Below are 25,887 nucleotides of genomic sequence, written 5' to 3'. Positions count from 1 at the left end.
TGTTCAGAAGATCGACGACATTGTGTATCAACTGCATCAGTGTGATTAGAAGTTTGACGTGTGTGTTAATCGACGGCCATAGTTGCGAAACGAATTCACGTCTTACATTTTTTGTCAATCACAACAACAACCAATGTAATCTACCTCGTTGTCATGTCACAATTATTTCGATCTTCAATGATTACACGAAAAACAGTTTTCTTTTCAATTTTTGCATCGGTTTATCTTTGATAAAACACTATACATACATACAAAAAGAAAATCGGCTAAAATATTTTACTTTTCGAGATTTTCCAGTGCGTGTTCACATATCTGTCTTCAGTAAAATTAAGCCCTCATGTTTTCCCTTCTATCAACCGTCAGGAAGAACAGGCAGTGAATGTTCATTGTATGATGGTAATGTTCATTTTAATTTAAGATATTGCTTCACAATTCGCTTGCCGTTTGCAATAACCATTAACACGGTTCAGGGCCAATTTTTACATTTGTGTGACTTACATCTACAACATGACGTCTTCTCACATGGACAAGTATATGTTGCGTGTTCTACAGTCGGAAAATTGGATAATCTTTTCATCTGCACGGAAAAAGGGACACCTCAAACTATTGTGTATCCAAAAATATTGAGAACATAAACATAAGACATATGTTTTGTCTTTTTCGTTTTTGTGTTCCATTTAAACAAACTGAGCCACAGCAACGCGTGACCGGGTACAGCTAGTATATATATATATATATATATATATATATATATATATATATATATATATATATATATATATATATATAGAGAGAGAGAGAGAGAGAGAGAGATTTATGACAGAGAAATAAAGAGAAGGAGAGATAGAAAGTTTTCTCCTTTTCTTATTGAATAGTTTTGTCTAATTATCAATTGGTTTTGTCTTATTATCGATTGATTTTGATTATCAATTAGTTTTGTCATCTGTTATCTTATCAATTAATTTTTAATTAGTTTTCTCTTATTGATAACGAGATCGGAATCAATGCTAGGCGAAATATGAAGATCATTGTGAAGTGTACTAGCAATAGTCAATCGTATGAGCCACGTTTGATTTCCTTTGATCCATGGATGTTAGAGAGGGGAGGGGAAAATAGTAGAGAGAAATATCTATGAAAAAAATGTTTTATTTTTTTAAATTTCTATTTGCAGTGTCGTCTGGCGAGACACAAAAGGAGATCCTGTCAACGGAGCTGGTATGGCCGTCAAACTGAAATACACAGAAGATGTTGACGTCATCATAGGACCACCATTCTCTCATGGTATGTGTAGAAATACATACCATTCATATTAGTGATGAGACGATTCCAATATTTTCCCCGACTCCGATACAATTACCGATTCCGTACTAAATTCCCGATTCCGATACAATTATCGATTCTGCTTCCGATTATTTATAAATCTCTAAATATTAATTATAAAAGTGATATTTTTGTTCCGATTACTGTAAAACACATCTTGAATGTGCTTATATTTTCTGAAACGTAAAACACACATTTTTGAGGGGGGTGATCAAGATATTTTAGTCTTACTGGAAGTTTAAATCAATAAATATTTATTATTTTATTATTGCTACAAGCAACGGAAGATGTTTCTTAAACCAACATCAAATAAAAAAGATAATTTAAGGAATCGGTTTTGGCATCGGAAAATAGGCTCAAATTTTTCCAATTCCGATACCACAAAAAGATTCGATTTTTTCTATTCAGATAATCGTCCCAACACTAATACACACACACAGACACACACACAGACACAGACACACACACACACACACACACACACACACACACACACACACACACACACACACATATATTAGCGGGGGGAGCGGCTATGCTCGAGCATAAAATACGCTTTAATATGATACTTAAATTTGTACAGATTTCGTATTTCTATGTAGCTATAAAAGTGAAATTGTCTGTGTGTGTGTGTATCTGTGTGTGTAGATTTCCCTACCAAACTACTCTGTCAATTTTCAGTCTACTGACTCGAGATTTGATAAAAGCGGTATTGAGATTTGGGAAAACTTTTTAATCAGTTTTCGGACAGAAATTTTGCTGTCAAGAGGTCAAAGTTCAACGATTTGATCTTTGAAAACTCTACCGAACTCCTTCGTCAATTTTGGGTCTAAATACTTGGAAATTTTAGATGTAGGTTACTTGGACATGGGTCAAACGTTTTGATTTGATTTGAGCGTTTATATATTTGATATATATATATTGTTTTCATTTTACCAGTTGGAAATATTTACGAAAAGTCCCGGAAATTAATCACGAGACTAAAAGAGAGAGAGGGAGAGAGAGAGAGAGAGAGAGAGAGAGAGAGAGAGAGAAAGAGAGAGAGAGAGAGAAAAAAAAGCGACAGCATTTTTTTTTTTGTATGGAAATTGCTCCAGACAAGGCATTAGGCCACTCTATGTCAGGAGTTAAAATAAAAATTACTCAAAGGTTCAAAACTATCCAACACTAAATGTTAGATGGATAGATTCCGACCAAGAAAACAACAATTCTTATCCCTTTGCCAGAAACATCGCTCATAGAATATAAGGACCAAGCAACTAAGTGAGAGAAGCAAGAGTTACGATGCTACCGGAAGTAAACTCAAGAGAAACTTTTTGTTCTTATTAAAGTAACAAAAAAGTTTCTGGTTTATAAAGATGTCTGTACGGCGTTGACCAAAGATGATCGTCCGTTTAACAGCAAAATAAAGGTGTTACGTATGAGGACCATACGTCAGTAGCGATTAAGTTAGTAATGTGGCCCTGGAAGAATCGCTAAAGAAAAGGCGGACACGGAGGTGAGTCAGAAAAAGTAAAATATATTGAAACAAAAAACAGCATATACAAGGAGCAACAAGATGGCGGACTACAAAAGTACACTGACCGATATTTACCTCTCTCCTACCGCGAGATGATGTGACACAAGGCCGGAAGGTGGGAAAATGAGTCAGTGCTCCAAAAGAAAGAGCTTTTGGACCCTGCAAAAATATGCTTGGGTAGCCACCTCGGCATTCCCCGGTGGAAGCACCTTAGGCAACAATCGATGAACTTGTTCCTTCCGAAATCCTGAAGGCAAGGCCTGGGAGAGTGGACCTCCTAGAGCTACACAGAACACTTTTCATCAATCCGACAGCGAAAAGCCATCAACTTACGTGTACTTCGAAAGTACACTGACTACACCGAGAGTCGTAACTCTCAGTTAATTTGTACAGTTTGGGGGAGTTCATTTTTTTAGTACATGGGTGAGTTCCCACAACAGTTAGCTAGTGTGAATTTTGACAAGGTTCACATTGAGTGCATGATGATAACCCAGCGAAAAATTTAACGATGTAGCCAAAACAGTTGAATGAATTATATGAGGATGAATGAATCTTGTTTTTGAGTGAAATAAAACTAAGGTTTTCATTCGGTGCTCTCCAGGAACTCATATGAACGAGACACAGCTAGTAATGCAGAAAAATCTAAGACGAATGTTACTTTGATGTCTGTCTGTCTGCGTCACTCATCTCTTAAGTAGGGAAGTAAAGTTAAAGAAATAATTATATACTTATTTAGTCTCTCTCTCTCCTAAGTCCATTTTCTTTAATAAAACCTTGAAAAAACTCAGCAGACGTCTCCCTGTGTATTTCCTGTATGAAAAGTTTTATACGTCTTAGTTAAACAAACGATCGCTAGATGAAACAGCCACTCATCAATTGACAGCAGGGGCAAAGATTAAATGATGTAGATAAAACAGTTGGATGATATGAGGATATGATAAATGAGCCACGTTTTCGAGATGCATTTAACTCTTCTTCTTTCATCGTGGCATGTTTATGCCGTAGATGAAAGCATAGTAAGTGTTCTCCTTAGGCTTTGGTCCACTGCGGTATGCGTAGAAAATGTTTGATGATGAAGTATTAATTTGACATATTAGGGACCATACGCAGACAAAACTGGAGTCGAATGATATAGGGATATAACGAATGGCCACGTATTCGCGCGAAAAGAAATACAAGTTTCAGATTAGTCTCTCTGGGAAGCTTTGCGAACGAGACATGACTGATGATAGAGAAAACTGATAATGTCAGCGAATGTTACCGATGTTTCTTTGCATCTGTGTGACTCATTTCTCTACACATAAAAGCTTGAAGAAAAGTTTTATTTGTCTTAGATAGACGTTTTTATTTGCTTTATTGATTGCTCATTAATAAAAACGTTGCAAACGCACAAAATATCCGTAAGTGTAAAAAGATGCGATTCTTTTTTTTACAATTCATCCTATTTGAAAGAATTCATTCCCTATTTATTTTATACCCTAACTAATTCTCACTCTCATTTAGGGACTGCTTTGCTTGTGTTATATAGTAAACCTTGCACATCAATAGCGATTGTCAGCTAGCGTGAATTTTGACAAGGGTCACATTAAGTGCATGTCAAGGCAATCTTGATCTACAAATAGACTTGTTCCCAGATACGGTAAATGTAAAGCTGAGACAAAGGGTAGAGGTCAAACGCCTAAAATAAAACAGAAGTCAAACGATGACGAATGAGGTCACGGTTTTTGAGCGAGAGTAAAATACATTTTTCTAATCAGTCTTTCGATGAAAGCTGTGTGAACGAACCACCGCCAATAATGTAGAAATAATCTGAATAGAATGTTACATGGAGTCTCTGTTCGCCTGTGTCTTTCATTTCGTCAAGTTAGAAAGTTAAGTTTAAGAAGCCAGTATAACATTAGTTTTCTCTTCTAAGTACATTCTCCTTGCAGAAAACTCAGCGATCATCTCTTTGTGTCTTTAGTGCATGTTATTTTCCCAACATTTCGGCCGATGAAATATCCGACCTTCTTCAGGTGTATCTGATCGAACTTGGGAAACTTTGTATCTAACTCTGGAATCTGCCCGGAATTTCGAACGCCATACTTTATTAATCCACAGAGCTAGCATGCTCTCTTTTTGTCAGAAGTTTTAAGTAATACACAGTTGTATTTTGAGTGCCACCTGCATTTATGATTGAGCTTCCAACCTTCAGAATAGTGTAACTTGCAACTAAATTTTACAGATTCCCGAGATCGCCAGAGCAACAGAAAGATTTCCGAGTTCGACAGAAAAATTCTCGAGTTTGACAAGATACACACGAAAAAGATCGGAGGTTACATCGACCGAAACATTGTAAAAATAACACTCAAGATGACAACGGTAGTTCGATTAAGTCAAATAATACGAATCATCGATCCTCATCTAAAAAGAATTGAGAGACATAACATTTATTTCTTATTTAATATTTATTTCTTTTTAACCATTTGTTACTTGTTTAATATGTAAGACTTATTTAACATTCATTACATATTTAATATTTATTTTTTATTTAAGAGTTATTACTTATTTAAGAGTTATTACTAATCTGATATTTATTACTTATTTAAAATTTATTTATCGTTTAATATTATTACTTATTAAATATTTATTTCTTATTAAACATTTATATATCATTTAATATTAATTTCTTATTTAACAGTTATGTCTTATTTAACATTTATTTCTTATTTAACATTTATTTCTTATTTAATATTTATTACTTATTTAATATTTATTACTTATTTGATATTTATTTCTAATTTAATATTTATTGTTTATTAAATATTTACATCTTATTTAATATTTATTACTTATTAAATATTGATGACTTATTAAACAAGTATTTCTTATATAATATTTGTTTCTTATTTAATATTCATTTCTTATATATTATTTATTACTCATTTAATATTTATTACTTATTTAATATTTGTTACTTTTTCAATATTTATTTCTTATTTAATATTTATTTCTTATTTGATATTTATTGCTTATTCAATATTTATTTCCTATTTAATATTTATGACTTATTTAATATTTATTACTTATTTAACATTGTTTTCTTATTAAATATTTATTACTTATTTTATATTTATTTATTATTTTATATTTATTTTTATATTAACATTTATTTTTTATTAATTTTTTTACACTTATTTAATACGTATTACTTATTTAATATTTATTACTTATTCAATATTGATTTCTTATTTTACATTTATTACTTATTTAATTTTTATTTTTTATTTAATATTTATTGCTTATTTAATTTTTATTTCTTATTTAATATTTATTACTTATTTAATGTTTATTACCTGTTTAATATTTTTACTTATTTAACATTTATTTTTTATTTAAATTTTATTACTTAATTTATATTTAATACTTCTTTAATATTGATTATTTTTTTAAATATTTATTATTATTTAATGTTTATTACTTATTTAACATTTATTGCTGATTTAATATTTATTGCTTATTTAATGTTTATTTCTTATTTAATATTTATTACTTATTTAATATTTATTTCTTATTTAATATTTATTACTTATTTAATATTTGTTTCTTATTTAACATGTATTTCTGATTAAACATTTGTTTCTTATTTAATATTTATTGCTTATTTAATATTTATTACTTATTTAATATTTATTTCTTATTTAATATTTATTTCTTATTTTATATTTATTACTTATTTAATATTTATTTCTTATTTTATATTTATTTCTTATTTAATATTTATTACTTATTTAATATTTATTTCTTATTTTATATTTATTTCTTATTTAATATTTATTTCTTATTTAATATTTATTACTTATTTAATATTTATTTCTTATTTAATATTTATTTCTTATTTAATATTTATTACTTATTTAATATTTATTTCTTATTTAATATTTATTTCTTATTTAATATTTATTACTTATTTAATATTTATTTCTGATTTAACATGTATTTCTGATTTAACATTTGTTTCTTATTTAATATTTATTTCCTATTTAATATTTATTTCTTATTTAATATTTGTTTCTTATTTAATATTTATTTCTTATTTAATATTTATTACTTATTTAATATTTATTTCTTATTTAATATTTATTTCTGATTTAACATGTGTTTCTTATTTAATATTTATTTCTTATTTAATATTTATTTCTTATTTAATATTTATTACTTATTTAATATTTATTTCTTATTTAATATTTATTTCTTATTTAATATTTATTTCTTATTTAATATTTATTACTTATTTAATATTTATTACTTATTTAATATTTATATCTTATTTAATATTTATTTCTTATTTAATATTTATTTCTTATTTAATTTTTATTTCTTATTTAATATTTATTTCTTATTTAATATTTATTTCTTATTTAATATTTATTACTTATTTAATATTTATTTCTTATTTAATATTTATTACTTATTTAATATTTATTTCTTATTTAATATTTATTACTTATTTAATATTTATTTCTTATTTAATATTTATTTCTTATTTAATATTTATTACTTATTTAATATTTATTACTTATTTAATATTTATTTCCTATTTAATATTTATTTCTTATTTAATATTTATTACTTATTTAATATTTATTTCTTATTTAATATTTATTACTTATTTAATATTTATTACTTATTTAATATTTATTTCTTATTTAATATTTATTTCTTATTTAATATTTATTACTTATTTAATATTTATTTCTGATTTAACATGTATTTCTGATTTAATATTTATTTCTTATTTAATATTTATTTCTTATTTAATATTTATTTCTTATTTAATATTTATTTCTTATTTAATATTTATTACTTATTTAATATTTATTTCTTATTTAATATTTATTTCTTATTTAATATTTATTACTTATTTAATATTTATTTCTTATTTAATATTTATTACTTATTTAATATTTATTTCTTATTTAATATTTATTACTTATTTAATATTTATTTCTTATTTAATATTTATTTCTTATTTAATATTTATTTCTTATTTAATATTTATTACTTATCTAATATTTATTTCTTATTTAATATTTATTACTTATTTAATATTTATTACTTATTTAATATTTATTTCTTATTTAATATTTATTTCTTATTTAATATTTATTTCTTATTTAATATTTATTACTTATTTGATATTTATTACTTTTTTAATATTTATTACTTTTTTAATATTTATTTCTTATTTAATATTTATTTCTTATTTAATATTTATTTCTTATTTAATATTTATTACTTATTTAATATTTATTTCTTATTTAATATTTATTTCTTATGTAATATTTATTACTTATTTAATATTTATTTCTTATTTAATATTTATTACTTATTTAATATTTATTTCTTATTTAATATTTATTAGTTATTTAATATTTATTTCTTATTTAATATTTATTTCTTATTTAATATTTATTTCTTATTTAATATTTATTACTTATTTAATATTTATTTCTTATTTAATATTTATTTCTTATTTAATATTTATTACTTTTTTAATATTTATTTCTTATTTAATATTTATTTCTTATTTAATATTTATTTCTTATTTAATATTTATTACTTATTTAATATTTATTTCTTATTTAACATTTATTTCTTATTTAATATTTATTTCTTATTTAATATTTATTTCTTATTTAATATTTATTACTTATTTAATATTTATTTCTTATTTAATATTTATTTCTTATTTAATATTTATTACTTATTTAATATTTATTTCTTATTTAATATTTATTTCTTATTTAATATTTATTTCTTATTTAATATTTATTTCTTATTTAATATTTATTACTTATTTAATATTTATTTCTTATTTAATATTTATTTCTTATTTAATATTTATTTCTTATTTAATATTTATTTCTTATTTAATATTTATTACTTATTTAATATTTATTTCTTATTTAATATTTATTTCTTATTTAATATTTATTTCTTATTTAATATTTATTACTTTTTTAATATTTATTTCTTATTTAATATTTATTTCTTATTTAATATTTATTACTTATTTAATATTTATTTCTTATTTAATATTTATTTCTTATTTAATATTTATTTCTTATTTAATATTTATTACTTATTTAATATTTATTTCTTATTTAATATTCATTACTTATTTAATATTTATTTCTTATTTAATATTTATTACTTATTTAATATTTATTTCTTATTTAATATTTATTTCTTATTTAATATTGATTACTTATTTAATATTTATTTCTTATTTAATATTTATTACTTATTTAATATTTATTACTTATTTAATATTTATTTCTTATTTAATATTTATTTCTTATTTAATATTTATTTCTTATTTAATATTTATTACTTATTTAATATTTATTTCTTATTTAATATTTATTTCTTATTTTATATTTATTACTTATTTAATATTTATTTCTTATTTAATATTTATTACTTATTTAATATTTATTACTTATTTAATATTTATTTCTTATTTAACATGTATTTCTGATTTAACATTTGTTTCTTATTTAATATTTATTTCTTACTAGCGTTGATATTTTTATTTGTCCAGGTTTCGCATATATTATTATAGTATCATGATTTCAAAAGTAAAAATATAAAAGAAAAATGTATTCAGGTGCTATCCGCTAGAATAGAAACCGAAACTTTAGCATTAAAAACTCGTGACGTTTCCACTGCACTAACGCGACACGCGTATAAACCGATAAAAAATAAAGATAAACAAATGTACAAAATGTTTACCGATTTTTTTCAATTTTTACCTGTTTTTGACCATTTAAAAACAATTTTAATCAACTACAGACCCATAAAAGAACGGCCCGTAAAAATCCGATCATGTGAGGTCCCTAGCTCTGCAACTTTTAGTTTCGGAGGAGATAGAGTTTGAAAATATGGAGAAAGACAGATCGACAGACAGGCAGACCGACCGACCGAACGAACGACCGACAGACAGACAGACAGACAGACAGACAGACAGACAGATGTATAGCCGTTTATAAATTAGATTTTAAATTAAACATGGAAACTTAAATGCGTCAGTGTGGTGAATAGTTGTTCTCCGTATCGTAGTATGGAAGAATAGCTCGGACTCCGTAAAACCGGTGTAAACTGATTCTCTCTTAATGTCGCATATTAAAAAAACAAAGTTACTTATTCATGTTTATATACTCTGGTCTTTTACATACTTCCTGCTTGCTTTTATTATCGTGTTTCTTCTAGTAGTTGTTATAGCAATAAGCTTCTTCTCATGAAGAAGAAGACACAAGGAGACGTTCGCTGAACAGAAAGAGAATACAAGGAGACGTTCGCTGAAAGTTTTCATAAACGGTTTTATTTAGAGAAAATTAACCCAGGAGAGAGAGAGAGAGAGAGAGAGAGAGAGAGAGAGAGAGAGAGAGAGAGAGAGAGAGAGAGAGAGAGAGAGACTAACCTTTCCTTAAAAATGAAAAAGTAAACTGCGTATTAATCCCAGGCGAGTTAAACCGGCTTCCCCCGAAGAAGGAGTCCACATGGAAGCAGGAAATTCACAAGCGGCCCCCGGCCGCATGTATATCTCCATTAAGGGAAATGACGCTGTTAGGCTTTTTCAACTCTTGCATGAAGATGTCGACTTCCTTCTACATACAGTGCATAATATTCCCAAATTGATCGCCTATTTGATATTCTAAAATTGGACACCTATCTGGTACTGACCAGAACCAACGTTGCTTAACTTCGATGATCTAACGAGAACCGGTATTAATGTGATTATGCCGTATAATGTTTCCTTAGCTAATTATTAATTTCTTAACTTTCTAACTGAACTAAAATGAGTGACTCACACGGACAGATACATCGAGTTATTAGGTTGGTGCAAAAATAATATCGTTTTCTTTGACGTTCAACTTCAAAAGATACTAACTTCTTTCATAATAAATTTTATTAATCGAAATAAGAACCATTAGAATCGACACATTTTTGCCAATTAGAAACAAGTTTATTTATCCCATTAGCATAGAAATCCAGATTTCCGGAAGCAATGAAGTATTTAAAGGCTATTCGGCACCATCTCTGTTTTTGAAGCATTTTTCGCGCAGGAAGTTGTCGAGATGCTTGAAAAAGTGATAATTGATGGGCGAGAGGTCCGGTGAATATGACGGATGAGGTAGTCTCGTAGCCCAATTCGTTCACCTTCTGCAGGACCAGTTGATCAACTGTTTGTGCAATTTCAGCTTCGGAAAGTGTTGTGGAGCTTCTCCGCCATCCAACTACTGTGCCGAACGTCGCCAGTTGTCGTAGAGGATCCACTCCTCATCACACGTCATAATCCGCTCGAGAAATGGGTCGTTTTTGTTGCACAGAAGGAGCGTAGGAGACACCCCAAAACGACGATTTTTTTTATTATCGTTTAATTCACGCATTGATCTAACTTTTTTGATTTCTCTATTTATTTTAAATGTTCAGTGGTCGACCTCGAGTTCAACAACAACTCCCTGTGTGATTTTGCGAGGATTGGCTTAAATTAAGGCTTGGCTTTCAAATATTCGTTATCAACAGCAATCGGCTGGTCACGACCGTCTTCATCTCCGAGGCTCTCGTCACCATTGCGAATTTTCTTGAACCACCATTGTGCCACATGTCCGTTAGTGGTTTCTGAGCCAAACGCATCATTGTTATCAAGAGCTGTCTCTGCAGATTTTCGGCCTAGTTTGAACTGAAACAAGAAAATCGTGCGGATTTGAATTTTGTTCATGCTGTGAAAAAGCCTGATAAAATGAATGAAGAGATCGAGAACAAATAACCCGATTCGATAGAACAATGAATTAATTCAGAAATCAATATTGTTTTTGCACCAACCTAATAACATTCCACAGATTATTTCTACATTATTGGCAGTGTTCCATTCGCAGAACTTCCATGAAAAGACTCATTTGAAAACCTTTTCCTCTCAGCTCGAAAACGTGACGTCTTTCGTCATAGCTCGACTCTGCTTTGTTTACCGTTTGACCTGCTGCCTCCGGCGTCAATTTTACGTTATTCGTGTTTGGGAACGATTCTGTTAGCAGATTAAGGTCATCATTACATGATCAAAGAAAAGTTGGCAGGTGAAGGAAAAGGCTGAGAAGGACGATGAGAAAATCCACATGAGCTAACTTCATCGCTATTTACGTAGAATCCCCGATATGTACCATTGTATACTTAAAGTCTATCTGCTATGTATTGAGCCCTATTTATATATTTATTTCATAATAACGGAGTTGAACTTTAAATGCTTATTTGTTATTTATGAAGCTTTTCTTATATATATATATATATATATATATATATATATATATATATATATATATATATATATATATATATATATATAAGAGTGTAGCCATCAACAATTGTGGGTTTTTTAAAAGGTTTTCATCATATTTTTATTTTAAACCTTTTAAAAAAACCACAATTGTTGATGGCTACACTCTTTTAAATATACATTTTTTTCTCTCGTTGGAACTTCACAACCATCACTTTATATATATATATATATATATATATATATATATATATATATATATATATATATATATATATATATATATATATATATATATATATATTGCAATTTACTGTTTCTGCTCTTTTCTTTATTACAGTAAACATTCCTGTCGGCTATTTAACTGCTTTTTGGAACTTACCCCACATTACGTGGGTAGCTACAGACCCAACCCTCGCCGACAAGTCCGTATTCAACACATTGATCCGAACCATGGGACCATTTAACAAGGTGGGGATGTTTCTGGTACAATTTTTCCGTATCTTTAAGTGGAAAAGAGCTGGTATGTACAGTGGGACTTCAGGTGAGTAAGACCCATTTCAATCTGTTTTGTCGAATTATCCAAGGACAGTGTGAGGATACTAATAACATTGTGACCATTACCGATATTTTCGGTCTTTTTTTTTTTGCCAGTGTGAGGATACTAATAACATTGTGACCATTACCGATATTTTCGGTCTTTTTTTTTTGCCAAGAATAAGAGAAAAATATCGCGCACAAAATTCTTGTTTTTCTCTTTCTCGCTTTTTTCTTTTCTTTCTTCTTATTCTCCTTCTCTTCCCCTTCATATCCTTCTTGTTTCCCTCTCCCTTTTCCTCTCTATTCTTCTTGTCTGATGAGGTCACCTCTGTCTTCACATTGAGGCAACGCAAAGATATTCCTTACAATGCTGTTAACGATTGCATATTTTAACTGCGTAATCTGCTAGCAAAGGGAAACCTAAGGAATTAAGCGCTTTTCCAAAGATACAACATGCTGACTATCAGAACTTCAATTAACTGAGGTAGATCGCCGTTGACCCAACAACTAGGTTCATCCATCTTTCTCAGGTCTCGGTTGTTTCATTCAGATCTTGCGAGGTGTGTGCTCTTTAGTGGTCGATAATCCGGCTACCTGTCTGTTAGTACTGAACTACATAATACCAGTAGCATTAGTTGATTGACCTAAAAGATTAATATATTGCTATATGTATTGAGATCACTAACATTGAAAAAAAAATTATTTGTTTTCGGAAATTTCCTTTTTTCACATTTTACGTATTTGATATATTTCTGTTTTTTTTTTTGTTGATAATTTGTATTCCCAAGTTCAATAGAATGATGCTCCAGTTTTACAAGATACACCCAAGGAAAGTCGGAGGTTAAACCGGCCGAAACATTGTGCGAATAATACTCCAGACGAGAACAATAGTTCGAATACTCCAAATAATACAAATTTTAACGTAATTTGAATGCTCCAAGTGTTTTTGGCGTACCTTGACATTTTCATTTCGAATTTCTGTATTACTATGTTTGTGTACAAAATAGCGTCCACATCGCGTGTTTAATTGTTACCAAACTTGGTAAACATATCAGCCATGGTCTAGCTCAAGACTGCTGGTCAAGGTCACAGCAAAGGTGAAAGCCACAGTTTTAGCAATAACCTTTCTGACATGGTAGAGGTTAGCTATGTGGCCCATAATGTAGCCCATGAAGGCTCACATTTTATATGACTTCGGCTTTTTGGCATTGAAACGTTTGTCAAGGTAGAAATTTGTACAGAATTTGAACTTCCGATTTTTCCAAATTAGATGCACTGATCGGATTCTCTGTGATAATAATAGCCACCATGAAAAATTTCAGTTTGATTATACAAATAGTTGATCAACGTTTTCATTGCATTACTTCAGGAATACTTCATTGCTAAGTGATTAACGATACAGACTGAAAAACAAATCCAGTTCGTTCCACAGAAACATTTTCATCAAACCCACACCTGGCGTTATGTTTTGTACCTGAAAATGAAATAAATAAATCAGTGATGGGACGATTCCAATTTTTTTTCCCGATTCCGATACAATTACCAATTCTGATATAACTTTCTTTTCTCTCTATCTATGTACCAAAAACGAAATGGAACTTCAACAGGTAAAATTTCTTACATAGAACGTCACATTTGTTGAATTAAATACAACGAAACTGCTTCCCGGTCCAATCAGCACGGTCGTCTTCAAGTCTAATTTAAACAAGCACTTGATGAGATACTCTCTTTGATAAAAAATCCCCCAATAAATCTTAAGCCTATTCCACCGATTGTTTCCAGTGACCGAATGATGGCGTTCATGGTCCAATCAGCAATATCCTTGACCTTTATCCTCGAGTGGTCCCGGGGCTTTGATAATCATTGACCCACTAGTAAAGGTAGATTTCATAATGTCAGCATTGTTTATAGATTTAAAGTATTTGGGTTTTAACTCTGTCTGCTATTTGACCTGAAGGTATCCTATTGTCATAGGCACGTGCAAGAATCGGTATTACAGGTAGTGTAATAATCTTTCTATTTATATTATTTATATTGAACCGACTATTGTTCTCATCTTAAGTGTTATTTGTGCAACGTTTCGGTCGGATAGGCCTTTGGCTGTCCTCAGGCATGTTGGGTGCTGTTTGGAAAGAAAAGAGAAAAGTTACTGACTTCGTGGATATTTTCGTATTCTTTGAGTGGAAAGAGGTCAAAATAATTTACAGGGGTGCAAGGTGGAGGGCCAGACGATTCAAGTAGGTATCACATATGTTAAAAAAAAGAAAATTTACTAAGCAGACCAAGCCTAGAAATTAGTAGCAGGTGGGAGCCTCTAATTGTAGAAAAACAAACATTGTATACCCTTAAAATTTCGGCGATGGAAGGGAGATAATCCCATGTCAATCTTTATTAGAGTTGCATACCCTTTGGACAACAATGTTTTTACAAATAAGAAACAATAACCATAAAATAGAAACTAAGTAAAAAAATACGAAAATATATACGGAGCTAGTGACTTTTCTCTTTCTTTTCCAAACAACAACCAACATTCACGAGGAAGGTCGAAGGCCAATCCGTTGCCCAAATAACACTCAAGATGAGAACAATAGTCCAATCATTACAAGTAATATAAACATTCAGTCCTCATCTAAAGAATTAAGAACTTTAATCTTTCTGTTCATAGAAATAAAATGAGGAGGCGAGGAAGCGTCAATAAATGATAAGAAACTGGTTTGTTATGTCTTCGAATTATAGGAATTTCGTCAAAGTATGGAAATCTATGTAATTTTGTGGGCTTTACATATTTCCGGTGGTACATCGCTGAGTTGCCAGTTTTCATACTAGCCAAATGTCGACTTGGATTTATTCTGACAATCTATAGATTGCTTCGCACTATTAAACAATTCTTCAATGAAATGGCGTACGGAGGTATACACAAATAGCTGAGAACGGACGCGTCGACATTCTCTGATAGGGGTGCCTCAGACGACCGGCAGCTTATGTTTAAGAAGGTCCACCGTTAACCGTGCCTGCCATAGAAGTTGCTAGAGAATGTCAAGGGGTCCGTACTCAATTATATGTATACCCGCTCGATGGTGGGGGTGAACTTACTCACCACTTGCGTTAAACTTGTTTCATGTCTACTATTGCCGCAGTTGTTGGTATTGAGCACCATTTATTCATTTTGAATGAACTAGATGATTATTGTTGGCATTTGTTTCCACAGCATCTTTCCAGTTAGAATTCTTTCTGGAAAGAAATCGGTTACTTACGGAAGGGACCATGTGAATATTGCCAATATCCAAAGTGAAAGTTTTTCTTTTGAACTTGGTTCACCTAGGTTAGCAATCTGTGTCGTTAACCTCTTAGCCACCGCTATCCCCTTGCTGCAGTAGGAAGTGTTTTACATGTTGTTAAAATCTTGTAAAAGTGGACTGTTTTTTATCGATTATGTTCGCAGTGGATTAAATAAAGAGTTCAGTTTGAAATTGCTGAAGAATCTCAAAGAATGAAGTAGCCGAAATGTTGCAGAAATGCTAGCAAAATTCATGTGAACAACAGTGACTAATTCAAATGTCTTCTTTTTTTTTTTAATCTACGTACGTCTCTCTGTTGCAGGTTTTTGTTCCTTTGCTGGTGGCGGTGTCCGTAAACAATTCGAAGAGAACAACCTGACTGTAACAGAAGATATTATGTTCATAGAAGAGACACTTACAGACTCCATCATGGATTTTCATCTGAAAAAACTCAGCCGGGATTCACGAAGTAAGTATCTAAATTTTAAGGGTAAACTGGAACTATACAAGGCAGGGACGTATATGCCAGACATGCCAAGAGACTGAACCATTTCCAAATGATCCGCCTTCATAGATTGATGAAAATTGTTAAAATAAAATACCAGACACGAAGGTTTTAATCCGGCCAAGCATCCCATCAGCACACACCATGATGTCAGTTTCGTTGGGCAAGTCATATATATCGCAGGTTATGTGCATTCAAGACCCCCTCAAAACAGCTCCTTTACGTTTAGCTCACCAAAGGCAAAAGAGCCGTAAGATAACATCAGAAACGGTTCAAGGATAGTTTGAAGATGTCCTTTAAATAGTTCGGTTTGTATTATAACTCGTGGGAAAAACTAAGCCTAAAACACGGGCAAGTCACAAAGTGGTCACGATTGCCTCATCTGCACTCATTGAAGAACGCGAGAGGTGTGGCGTGTTTTTTTTAAAAAAGACTACATTCAGCATATCTGCTACAGAATCATCCCGCAAGTGCCCTAAATGCTGGATATACTTCATCAGATCGAGCCATCCCTGAACCCATAAGACAACTGTCACAAAGTTCATCTTCGTAAGCGAAAGACGAACACCATTATCATCTAATTTTAAATCAAGCATCTATTCTCGACCCTCAATTTATACACCAATAAAAAGGCATAAGAAATACCAAGTTCATCCGATTGTATGCTAAGAATCTCAATTTGGCAATAATTTTAACCTGGATTAATAAATAACGCAGTCCTGATTTGTGCTTGTAAACAGAAGTTCGTACATGTTTTAGTGAAAATAAATAATAGTATTTTCCCTGGATTTTATTATTTATGTACGACAAATTAAGGAACGACAAGGTACGACAAATGGCTCCTGACGATTCTCTATTTGTGTGATATTTAGTTACGTCATTCGACCAACCTGGGATTCTTATACCATTAAGAACAAGAAGCAACCGATTTTAAATTAGACGAACTGGGATGCTAATTGTTCGCTAAAAAAAAAAAAAAAAAAAAAAAAAAAAAAAAAAAAAAAATCAAACAAGTTTTGGTTTTAAACTAAACTAAAGCTGAGATTTATGGGAATCAAATAATTCGTTGATATACTTTTCATTCTCACTTTAGGTAAATATTTACTATACATTTTTTTTCAATTACAAAAACAAAACAAACAAATATTAGCTATAATTTTTTTTTCTTTTAGCTGAAGGAACACTTTCTCTTTTATGTTTAATTCGTATTATTTTATACATTCTGAGTATAAGTCTGAAACAAAAACTTGCTTTATTTTTTACTAAGATTTTTAATTTAAAAAAATTAACAAAAGCCATTTGTCGTGCCTTACTCTGCTGTGCCTTAACTTGCCGCAGATAAATATTACACTAAAAGAGTATCAGCAGGAGCCATTCGTCGTGCATTTATTTGTAGTGCTTTAATTTATCGTGCCTTAATTTGCAGCACATTAATATTACACGAATAGAGAATCAGCATAAGCCATTTGTCGTGCCTTTATTTGTCGTACCTTTATTTGTTTTGCCTTAGTTTGTTGTGCCTTAATTTACCGCGCATAATCATTTCACGAATAAAAAACAATCAGCGGGAGCAATTTGTCGCGCATTTATTCGTGGTGTCTTAATTTGCTGTGCCTTAATTTGCTGCACCTAAATATTTCACAAATTGAGAATAAGCAGGAGCCACTTGTCGTGAATTAATTTGTTGTACCTTACTTTGTCGTGCCTCAATTTGCCGAGCATAAATATTACATGAATAGAGAATCAGTAGGAGTCATTTGTCGTGCATTTATTTGTCGTGCCTTAATTTACTGTCATAATTTACCGCGTGTAGATATTACACAAATAAAGAATCAGCAGGAACCATTTTTCGTGCATATATTTGTTATGCCTTAATTTGTCGGGCCTTAATATGCTGCGCATAAATATTTCACGAATAGACAACTAGCAGGAGCCATTTGCCGTGCCTTTATTTGTCGTGCCATAATTTGTCGTGCCTCAATTTGCCGCGCATGAATATTACACGAATAGAGAATCAGCAGAAGTCATTTCTCGTGCCTTAATTTGTTGTACCTTTATTTTTCCTGCCATAATTTGCTGTGCATAAATAGTCCACGAATAGAGAATAAGCAGAAAACCATTTGTCGTGACTTTGTCGTTATGTAATTTACCGCGTATTAATATTACATGAATATACAATCAGCAAGGAGCTATTTTATCGTGCCTTTGTTGTGCCTTGATTTCTCGTTCCTTTATTTATCGTATACAAATAGTAAAACCGAGATTAAAAAAAAAAATTATAATAGACAAAAACACTTTTAATCATTTAAAGCGAAGCTAAAATATTCGCAGGAACCGAGTATAAATACGTCATTGGTTTTCTTAGGGATCACTCATAAGAAAATTATTGCGATGGCAGACAGACACACACAATACATCTTTGCTTTATATAGAAACTGTCTGTACCTACCTAGTATTTCCCACGATGCGGTGAAATCATTTTAGTCATGATTTTATATGTTTGTACATCTTTAAATTAAGATAGCACTTCTTATTATATATTCTCAAATTAAAACGAATTATTCACGTTGATTATTTTATTTGTATGTGGTTATTTTAAAATGTTTTAATAAAAAAAAATAATTTGTGCGCTATTATATTACCAATGACATGGTACAACAATAACAAATGAAAATTTTCAGAAGCAAAGGTTGTTTTGTGAACAAACATGCTATTTGGGTCTGTTTTCGAAAATCTGACGAAAGTAGTTTATATATTAAGTATATGTTTATGCAAAAAATTAATTATGCACGCGCAATCATATACACGCAATAACTGTGACAGAAAAGTATTTACGTGGCTTGTTCTAGCAACATACTAACATGCAGAAATTTACAAGCATCTTGCTTATGCAGAGATTTAAATGTAATGCTAACAAACAATTTTACTTATTTAGAAATGTAAATGTAATATGAACATGTTGTTTATGTATACATTTATATGTATTGTGAAAAAAAACATCTTTATTATGCAAGAATTTAAATATGAACAAAAAGAAATTTTAATGTGACAAAACGTCTTCCCAGTTCCTCATCCAGATGGGCCATTATAAATTTGACTCCTGTCACAGAAACCTTTAAGTTATAGTGACAAAATAGCTTATTTGATATTGTGGCGTGATCTTTGCCCTTTATACAACCATTTTAGACGACGATAGCGTGTTTGAATATTGCCAAGAACAGCACCAACATTTAATATAAATTGTATTTAAATGTTATTTAATAGCGAAGGAAGAAAATGAGTTTAAGTTCACACATTCATATGAAAACTAACTTGCTTTTAGAAGTGAAGAGGAAAACGAATCCAAACGAAGCGGGGAAAAGAAAGCGTGTAAACTATTAGAGCCATTTGCTTGTTAGCGTTCGTCGGAACCCCTCTCGCGATTAAATTGGTATAATATAAATAAAACTAAAAACAAAAAAAAAAAACATGTTCGATGGAAAACTATGGTATCCATTGTGCAGCATATAAACTGTTGATCTAGTAACTTTCCCATATGGAGGCATTTACCTATAAGCATGGCTTATAGAGTTCAATCTTTTAGAGTTTGGGTAAAATCTTAACGACACTCCTCAGATGAATGCTAGTTAAAAGAAGATCCCTTTTTTTTCTACTGTTTGAGATACAGCAATGCCTTCAGATACGAATGCACTATAATATTATTTCTTAAATACGACGATGCACTGTATCTATATTTACGCCCTATGATACGACGATTGTTTTGAAATACGATTTCCAAACTCGTATGACGCCAAAATATTTAAAAAAAAATAACCCCCTTAATACATAACGCGAAGCAAGAAAATAGTGTGTATGTGTGTATGTTTGTGTGTGCGTGCGCGTGTGTATATGTGTGTCGTGGACTAGGATATACTGTCTCAATGCTTTCTCCTTATCTCCTCCTACCTCACCTTCGTAACCGCTCATCCCTATCTCCATAGTAAGTTGGCGTTTTTTTGATCCATCATTTGTGTTACATTAAGACTTAAATATTAAGCATTAAGTAAGTTCATTCAACGTCTATAAATGTCTATATTCTTGCCCCTTTTTAGTTACCATATCATATTTACGTGCGCGGTAAGCTTGATTTTCTCCCTCCCTCCCGCCTCCTTGCATGCATCTCGTACGCTAGCACCTGCCTAGGCGATTAGTACAATTTTATTTTTTATTGTTTTTATTAACAACAACTATTGACTATTATATATCATTTTCAGTGTCATTACTGTTGTATTTATCTTTCGTTTGTGATTGTTGGGTGTAATTTGAGCTTAATTTGAACTTAATTTGAGTAAATTTCTTACCCTTGGAACAGATTAATTCTATTTATTTTAACTCAAATGGGAATAATTATTTTGATATACGATTTTTTTTCTAGATACGTCAGCAGTCATAAAACGAATTAATATCATATCTCAAGTCGTGGTAATGTCCTTTTCTCTTCCCTGCAACCTCTATCCCACAGAAGAGACGTTGCGAGCCTGTCTCTGTTTAATCGTTATTTTCATGGCAAGTGCTCGTCTGAGCTCAAATCTTTGCTCCCCCTCGCCAAACATTCACGAGAAACATTCGTCTGGTTGTAAAAATTATCAATAATTTGCCCCACTCTCTGTGCATAAATATAAACGGAGATTCCATGAACAAAGATTATTTCCTAGAACTGTCCGTATGTTGAACACTGTTCCATTGGCCGGCTTCCCGGACGATTACAGTATGGTAGCTTTCAAGTCCAATGTAAAAAAATTCTTGTTGGGTCGTTCCCTTAAATAATACAAATTCTACCCAATTTACATCATTAATGATTACTATACTACTACCTTATATTCATTAACCTTCGCATGGCCTTTAGGCCTTGATAAGTGGTGACTTTCATGTAAAAAATATCTCAAGGTATTACAGTAATTGTTTTTTTTTTTTCAGTTATCATGTTATGCACGGCACGCGCCCAACTCCGTAAAATCATGCTTCGTGCTTACAGTATGGGCATGTGCAACGGGAACTTCGTCTTCCTTGCCCTGTATTCGTTCCCGAAAGCCTTCTACACGGACCCAACGGACCGCAAAGAAGAAAGTATGCCGCTTTGGTATGGTAACGATACGGATGACGAGACAGCCAAACAAGCGTTTCAAGTTGTGTTTGATGTAAGTATGTTATTTGACTCCCCTTTTAGGGAAGGTCAGACCCAAGATCAGGTTGTTTTTTTTTTTTCAAAAGCTATCGCACTGGGTAAAGCGCATTCTAGCCCAGAGAAAATGCTTGGCTATCCTCTCGGCGTTCCCGATTAGCAATAAAATAATCTAATTGTTCTCAACCAGGGGTATTTTAAGGTTTCAGAGGGCGGGGTGGAATTGACGTAATAGATTAGCAAACACAAATTGATTTTACACCCTGGTTATATACAATATCAATGCACGTTTTATACGTGTATATATAATGTACACACTTCATAGTCACTGAGAGAGAGAGAGAGAGAGAGAGAGAGAGAGAGAGAGAGAGAGTTAATAAACGCACATGTTATATACTTCGAAATCTAGTGGGGGATGCCCTTTTCTCTTTCCAAGAATCTCTTTCCTACAGAAGGGACGTTGCGGACCTGTTTCTGCTCTATCGTTATTTTCATGGCAACTGAACTCCAATTTATGGTCCCTCTTGCTAAGATTTCACAAAAACACTCAACTAGCTACAATCACTATAAACAATTTCCCCCAATCTTTATCTGTGCTTAAATATAAACGCAGATTCCATGAACAAAGTTTCTTTCCTAGAACTGCCCGCATGTGGAACAATGTTCCATGGTCTGCTTACCGACCGACTACAATACGATAGCCTTCAAATCCAATGTAAACAAGTTCTTGTTGAACCGTCTCATAAATAATCAAATTCTACCAAATTTACACCACTAACGATTACTACACTACCACCTTAATTCATTTACTCTTATCCTTGAGTAGCTTTCGTGACTTCATAAGTGGTTACCCTCAAGTAAAAGACAACGATGAGTTGTATGTGTTTAAACAACATATGTTTTATAGCAAACTATACATGCACCTTTATGCATGTATGTATAATGAATAAGAACAGCTCAACACTAAACATTCAAAGTTAAGGTGACAGCTTTTTAACACAAGCAATAAACAGTACACGAGACAGTTCGCTTCAAACATGCTAATCTTAACGGACTACTATCTTCAATCACATACACGTTCGATGACACAAATAAAACCTTAGGCATGCATAGCACACAGATAAAGCGACACACATTTAGCCGGGTTTCTTCGTTGCCATTGCTTCTTGCTGTTAATTCCTCATCGTCCTGTAGACGCTGGAATAAAAGACCTTCCAATATGGGATAGCATGCAAATCAACACAACAACAATTTCTTTTAATCCAGATTTATTTCGGTTTTCAATACCACGCGGTGATGCCAAGCTCTCTTCGCTAGCTCTTACATCTCTAAACATGCACTGTACCGTCTCGTCTCCAAAGAACCCAAATCTCTCCCCAAAGTAAACTTTGTCACCAAAGTAACAACTCTCTTTCCAAGCCAAAGCTCAGTAATTCCCGATTCGGTCGTTACCCATATAATCAAATGTTCTTTTGTGTACTTAATTTTGACATCCTTTATTTTTTATTGTTTCTACTATTCTCCATTTGCTCCAAATATTTAATTTGTAATTCCAATGCTGCATTCAATGCGCAAATTACATATTTACCTAGCTTACTCTACTCTCTCGTTATCGCAGGGCCCCGATAACTGGATTAAGGGCCATAAAAAACGTAGCGTGTATTGCCCATCGCTACTGAAAGATCATGTAGGATTTTCTCTCTACTAGTGTTTGTATTAAATGCTATTATGTTAGTATTTAGTTTTCACCGCTCCGTTCCCAATCAGCCACTTACAGAACAAAAGCCCAGTTGACCTTATGTTGAACCCTAGGAAGCTGATTGGCTAACTAAAAATTCAAAGAATATGCGTATATAAAAACGCGAGACTACATATAAGCCTGACGAACCCTAGTGTGGATGGAACGCGGACTATTCTGTGTAGCTTAATTGCCATATATATTTTTCTAACTTACTACCTAGCTCTACCTATGTATTGAGCAATGTTGAAGTAAATAATTAGTTTACGCTAATTTTATACTTTCGTATATTAATTTATGCGATTAAATGAAGAAGTCATACTTAGCTCCAGTTAAGCACTCTCAAAAGAATTTATTTCACCACACAGGAAAATAGATATGGAAAGGTTAATTTTGAAACATCGCTAAAAAAACATCCCCACACCTAGCAAGCATAGTATATTATTAAATTAATTAAAAAAAACAGATGAACTAATACGCCGAATGCGATGGTGAGCAAATTTCTTCCTTAAAAATGAAAATATAAACAAAAATAATCCTATGCTTTTGCATTTTTAGGGGTTTAAAACCCCTAAAAAATGCAAAAGCAGTAGACCTTTTGATAAACTTTGAAAATGACCTTCTAAACGTAATTACAAATTTAGAATTCCATAATTAACCTAACAATTTCCAACGGAAACTACACAAAATCGTTAGAAACATAAACAACTCTAATAAAATCTTTGTAAAAGGAGATAAAACTATAAATTTTTATAAAATAGATAAACAAGAATATAACCAATTAATCACAGAAACCATTACAAAAAACTACAAAAAATTGGATACAAACGAATGCGACTACATAGATATAATAAATGCTGAAAGTAAACAAATTACCGATAAATTAAAAATTAGCGATAAAGTTGGCAAATTGAAACTTAGAGAAGCATACATTTTGCTCAAAGACCAAAGTTGAGACTTCAATAATAATCCCAGCACCCGCTTGATAAACCCAACTAAACCAGAAATAGGTAGAATTAGCAAAGCAATACTTTCTGGAGTAAACAAACAAATCAAACAAGGCATAGAATTAAACCAGTGGGCAAATACTGCCGAAGCAATCACTTGATTTAAAAATATAGAAAACAAAAATAAATGTACGTTTATACAGTTCGACATAATAGACTTCTATCCCTCGATATCCGAAGAACTTTTCAACATTTCCCTGGAGTTCGCCGAGGCATACACTGATATATTCTCGGAAGAAATCCACATTATTAAAAAAATGTAAGAAATCAGTTTTAGTAAATAACAATAAGCGATGGATAAAAACTAAAATGACAAATTCTTTCGATTTGGTGATGGGTTCGCTGGATTCTGCAAAGGCATCAGATCTTATGGGATTATTCATTCTATATACCCTTACTAGCATATTTGATACTACGGATATCGGCCTATATAGAGATGATGGACTAGCTATAATAAAAGACTCCAACAAAATCAAGGTGGATAAATTTAAGAAAAGCATACCCAAGGAAATGAAAAATTTAGGCCTAAAAGTAGACAAACTTCCTTGACGTCATGTTAAATTTATATAAAAAAACATATGAACCCTACTTAAAAGATAATGCTAATCCAATATACGTAAACCCAAAATCCATTCACCAACCATCAATTATAAAACAGATTCCTAACTCGATCTAAGTAGACTCAACAATAACTAAAGCGTGAAAATGTATTTAACACGTCAATCAATATCTACGAAACAGTCCTAAAAATAATGGATACAAAAATATCGATATCAAATATAAGCAGCAAAACACCAATAAAAATAAAATTAAAAATAGAAGAAAAAGAAATATAATCTGGTATATGGCGCCATACAATCAAATGTTTAAAATAAAACTTGGCAAGAAATTTCTAGATCTTATTCCCCGTAACCAATCCCTTACACAAAATTTTCAATAAAAATAACCTAAAGTTATCATATAGCGGCTGCGAAAATTTAGAGATGATAATTAAAGCACATAACAACAAAATATTAAATAAAAGCAATGAAAACAACAAAATAAACAGTGAAAAAGGTGAATATCACGACAAAAATAAAAATAACACTAAAAACACATATGTAACTAGTAAAAAAAAAAAAAAAAAAAAAAAAAATAATAATAATAATAATAAACCAAGCCCGGACAACGACACCCATAGTAGAAATAAAAATAAAAATACTAATAATGAACAAAATAAATGCAACTGTAGATCACGCGCACTTTACCCACTTCAAAATAAATGTCTAACGACAAGCATAGTTTACCAAGCCACAATAATTGCGAAAGAAAACCCGAATAACAAGAAATATTACGTAGGTATGACGTCGTTAGATTTCAAAACCCAATATTATGACCACAAAAGTACATTCAAGAATAAAAAAAAACACCGAATGAAAACAACACTAGCAAACTAATACTGGAAACTCAAAGAAAGCGGACGTTGGCCAGTAGTCGAATGGAAAATAGTAAGAAAAGCAAACA

The 25,887-nt window shown here is 31.0% G+C and overlaps 1 protein-coding gene across 1 annotated transcript in view; it reads left to right on the top strand.

Annotated features, from left to right (window-relative positions):
- LOC145298400 (atrial natriuretic peptide receptor 1-like) overlaps nucleotides 1–25,887 on the top strand; it is a 186,640-nt gene that overhangs the window by 8,843 nt on the left and 151,910 nt on the right. The window contains exons 2-5 of the mRNA XM_080144315.1: nucleotides 1,172–1,281; nucleotides 12,496–12,699; nucleotides 16,296–16,442; nucleotides 21,435–21,655. Of these exons, the coding sequence (XP_080000441.1) occupies nucleotides 1,172–1,281; nucleotides 12,496–12,699; nucleotides 16,296–16,442; nucleotides 21,435–21,655 (682 nt within the window). The remainder of the gene's footprint in view (nucleotides 1–1,171; nucleotides 1,282–12,495; nucleotides 12,700–16,295; nucleotides 16,443–21,434; nucleotides 21,656–25,887) is intronic.

Source organism: Euprymna scolopes, chromosome 2 (genome assembly GCF_053919585.1).
Source record: "Euprymna scolopes isolate OS-2025 chromosome 2, ASM5391958v1, whole genome shotgun sequence".
In the NCBI taxonomy this organism is placed as follows: domain Eukaryota; kingdom Metazoa; phylum Mollusca; class Cephalopoda; order Sepiida; family Sepiolidae; genus Euprymna; species Euprymna scolopes.
This window is presented reverse-complemented; position numbering and strand designations above follow the sequence as displayed.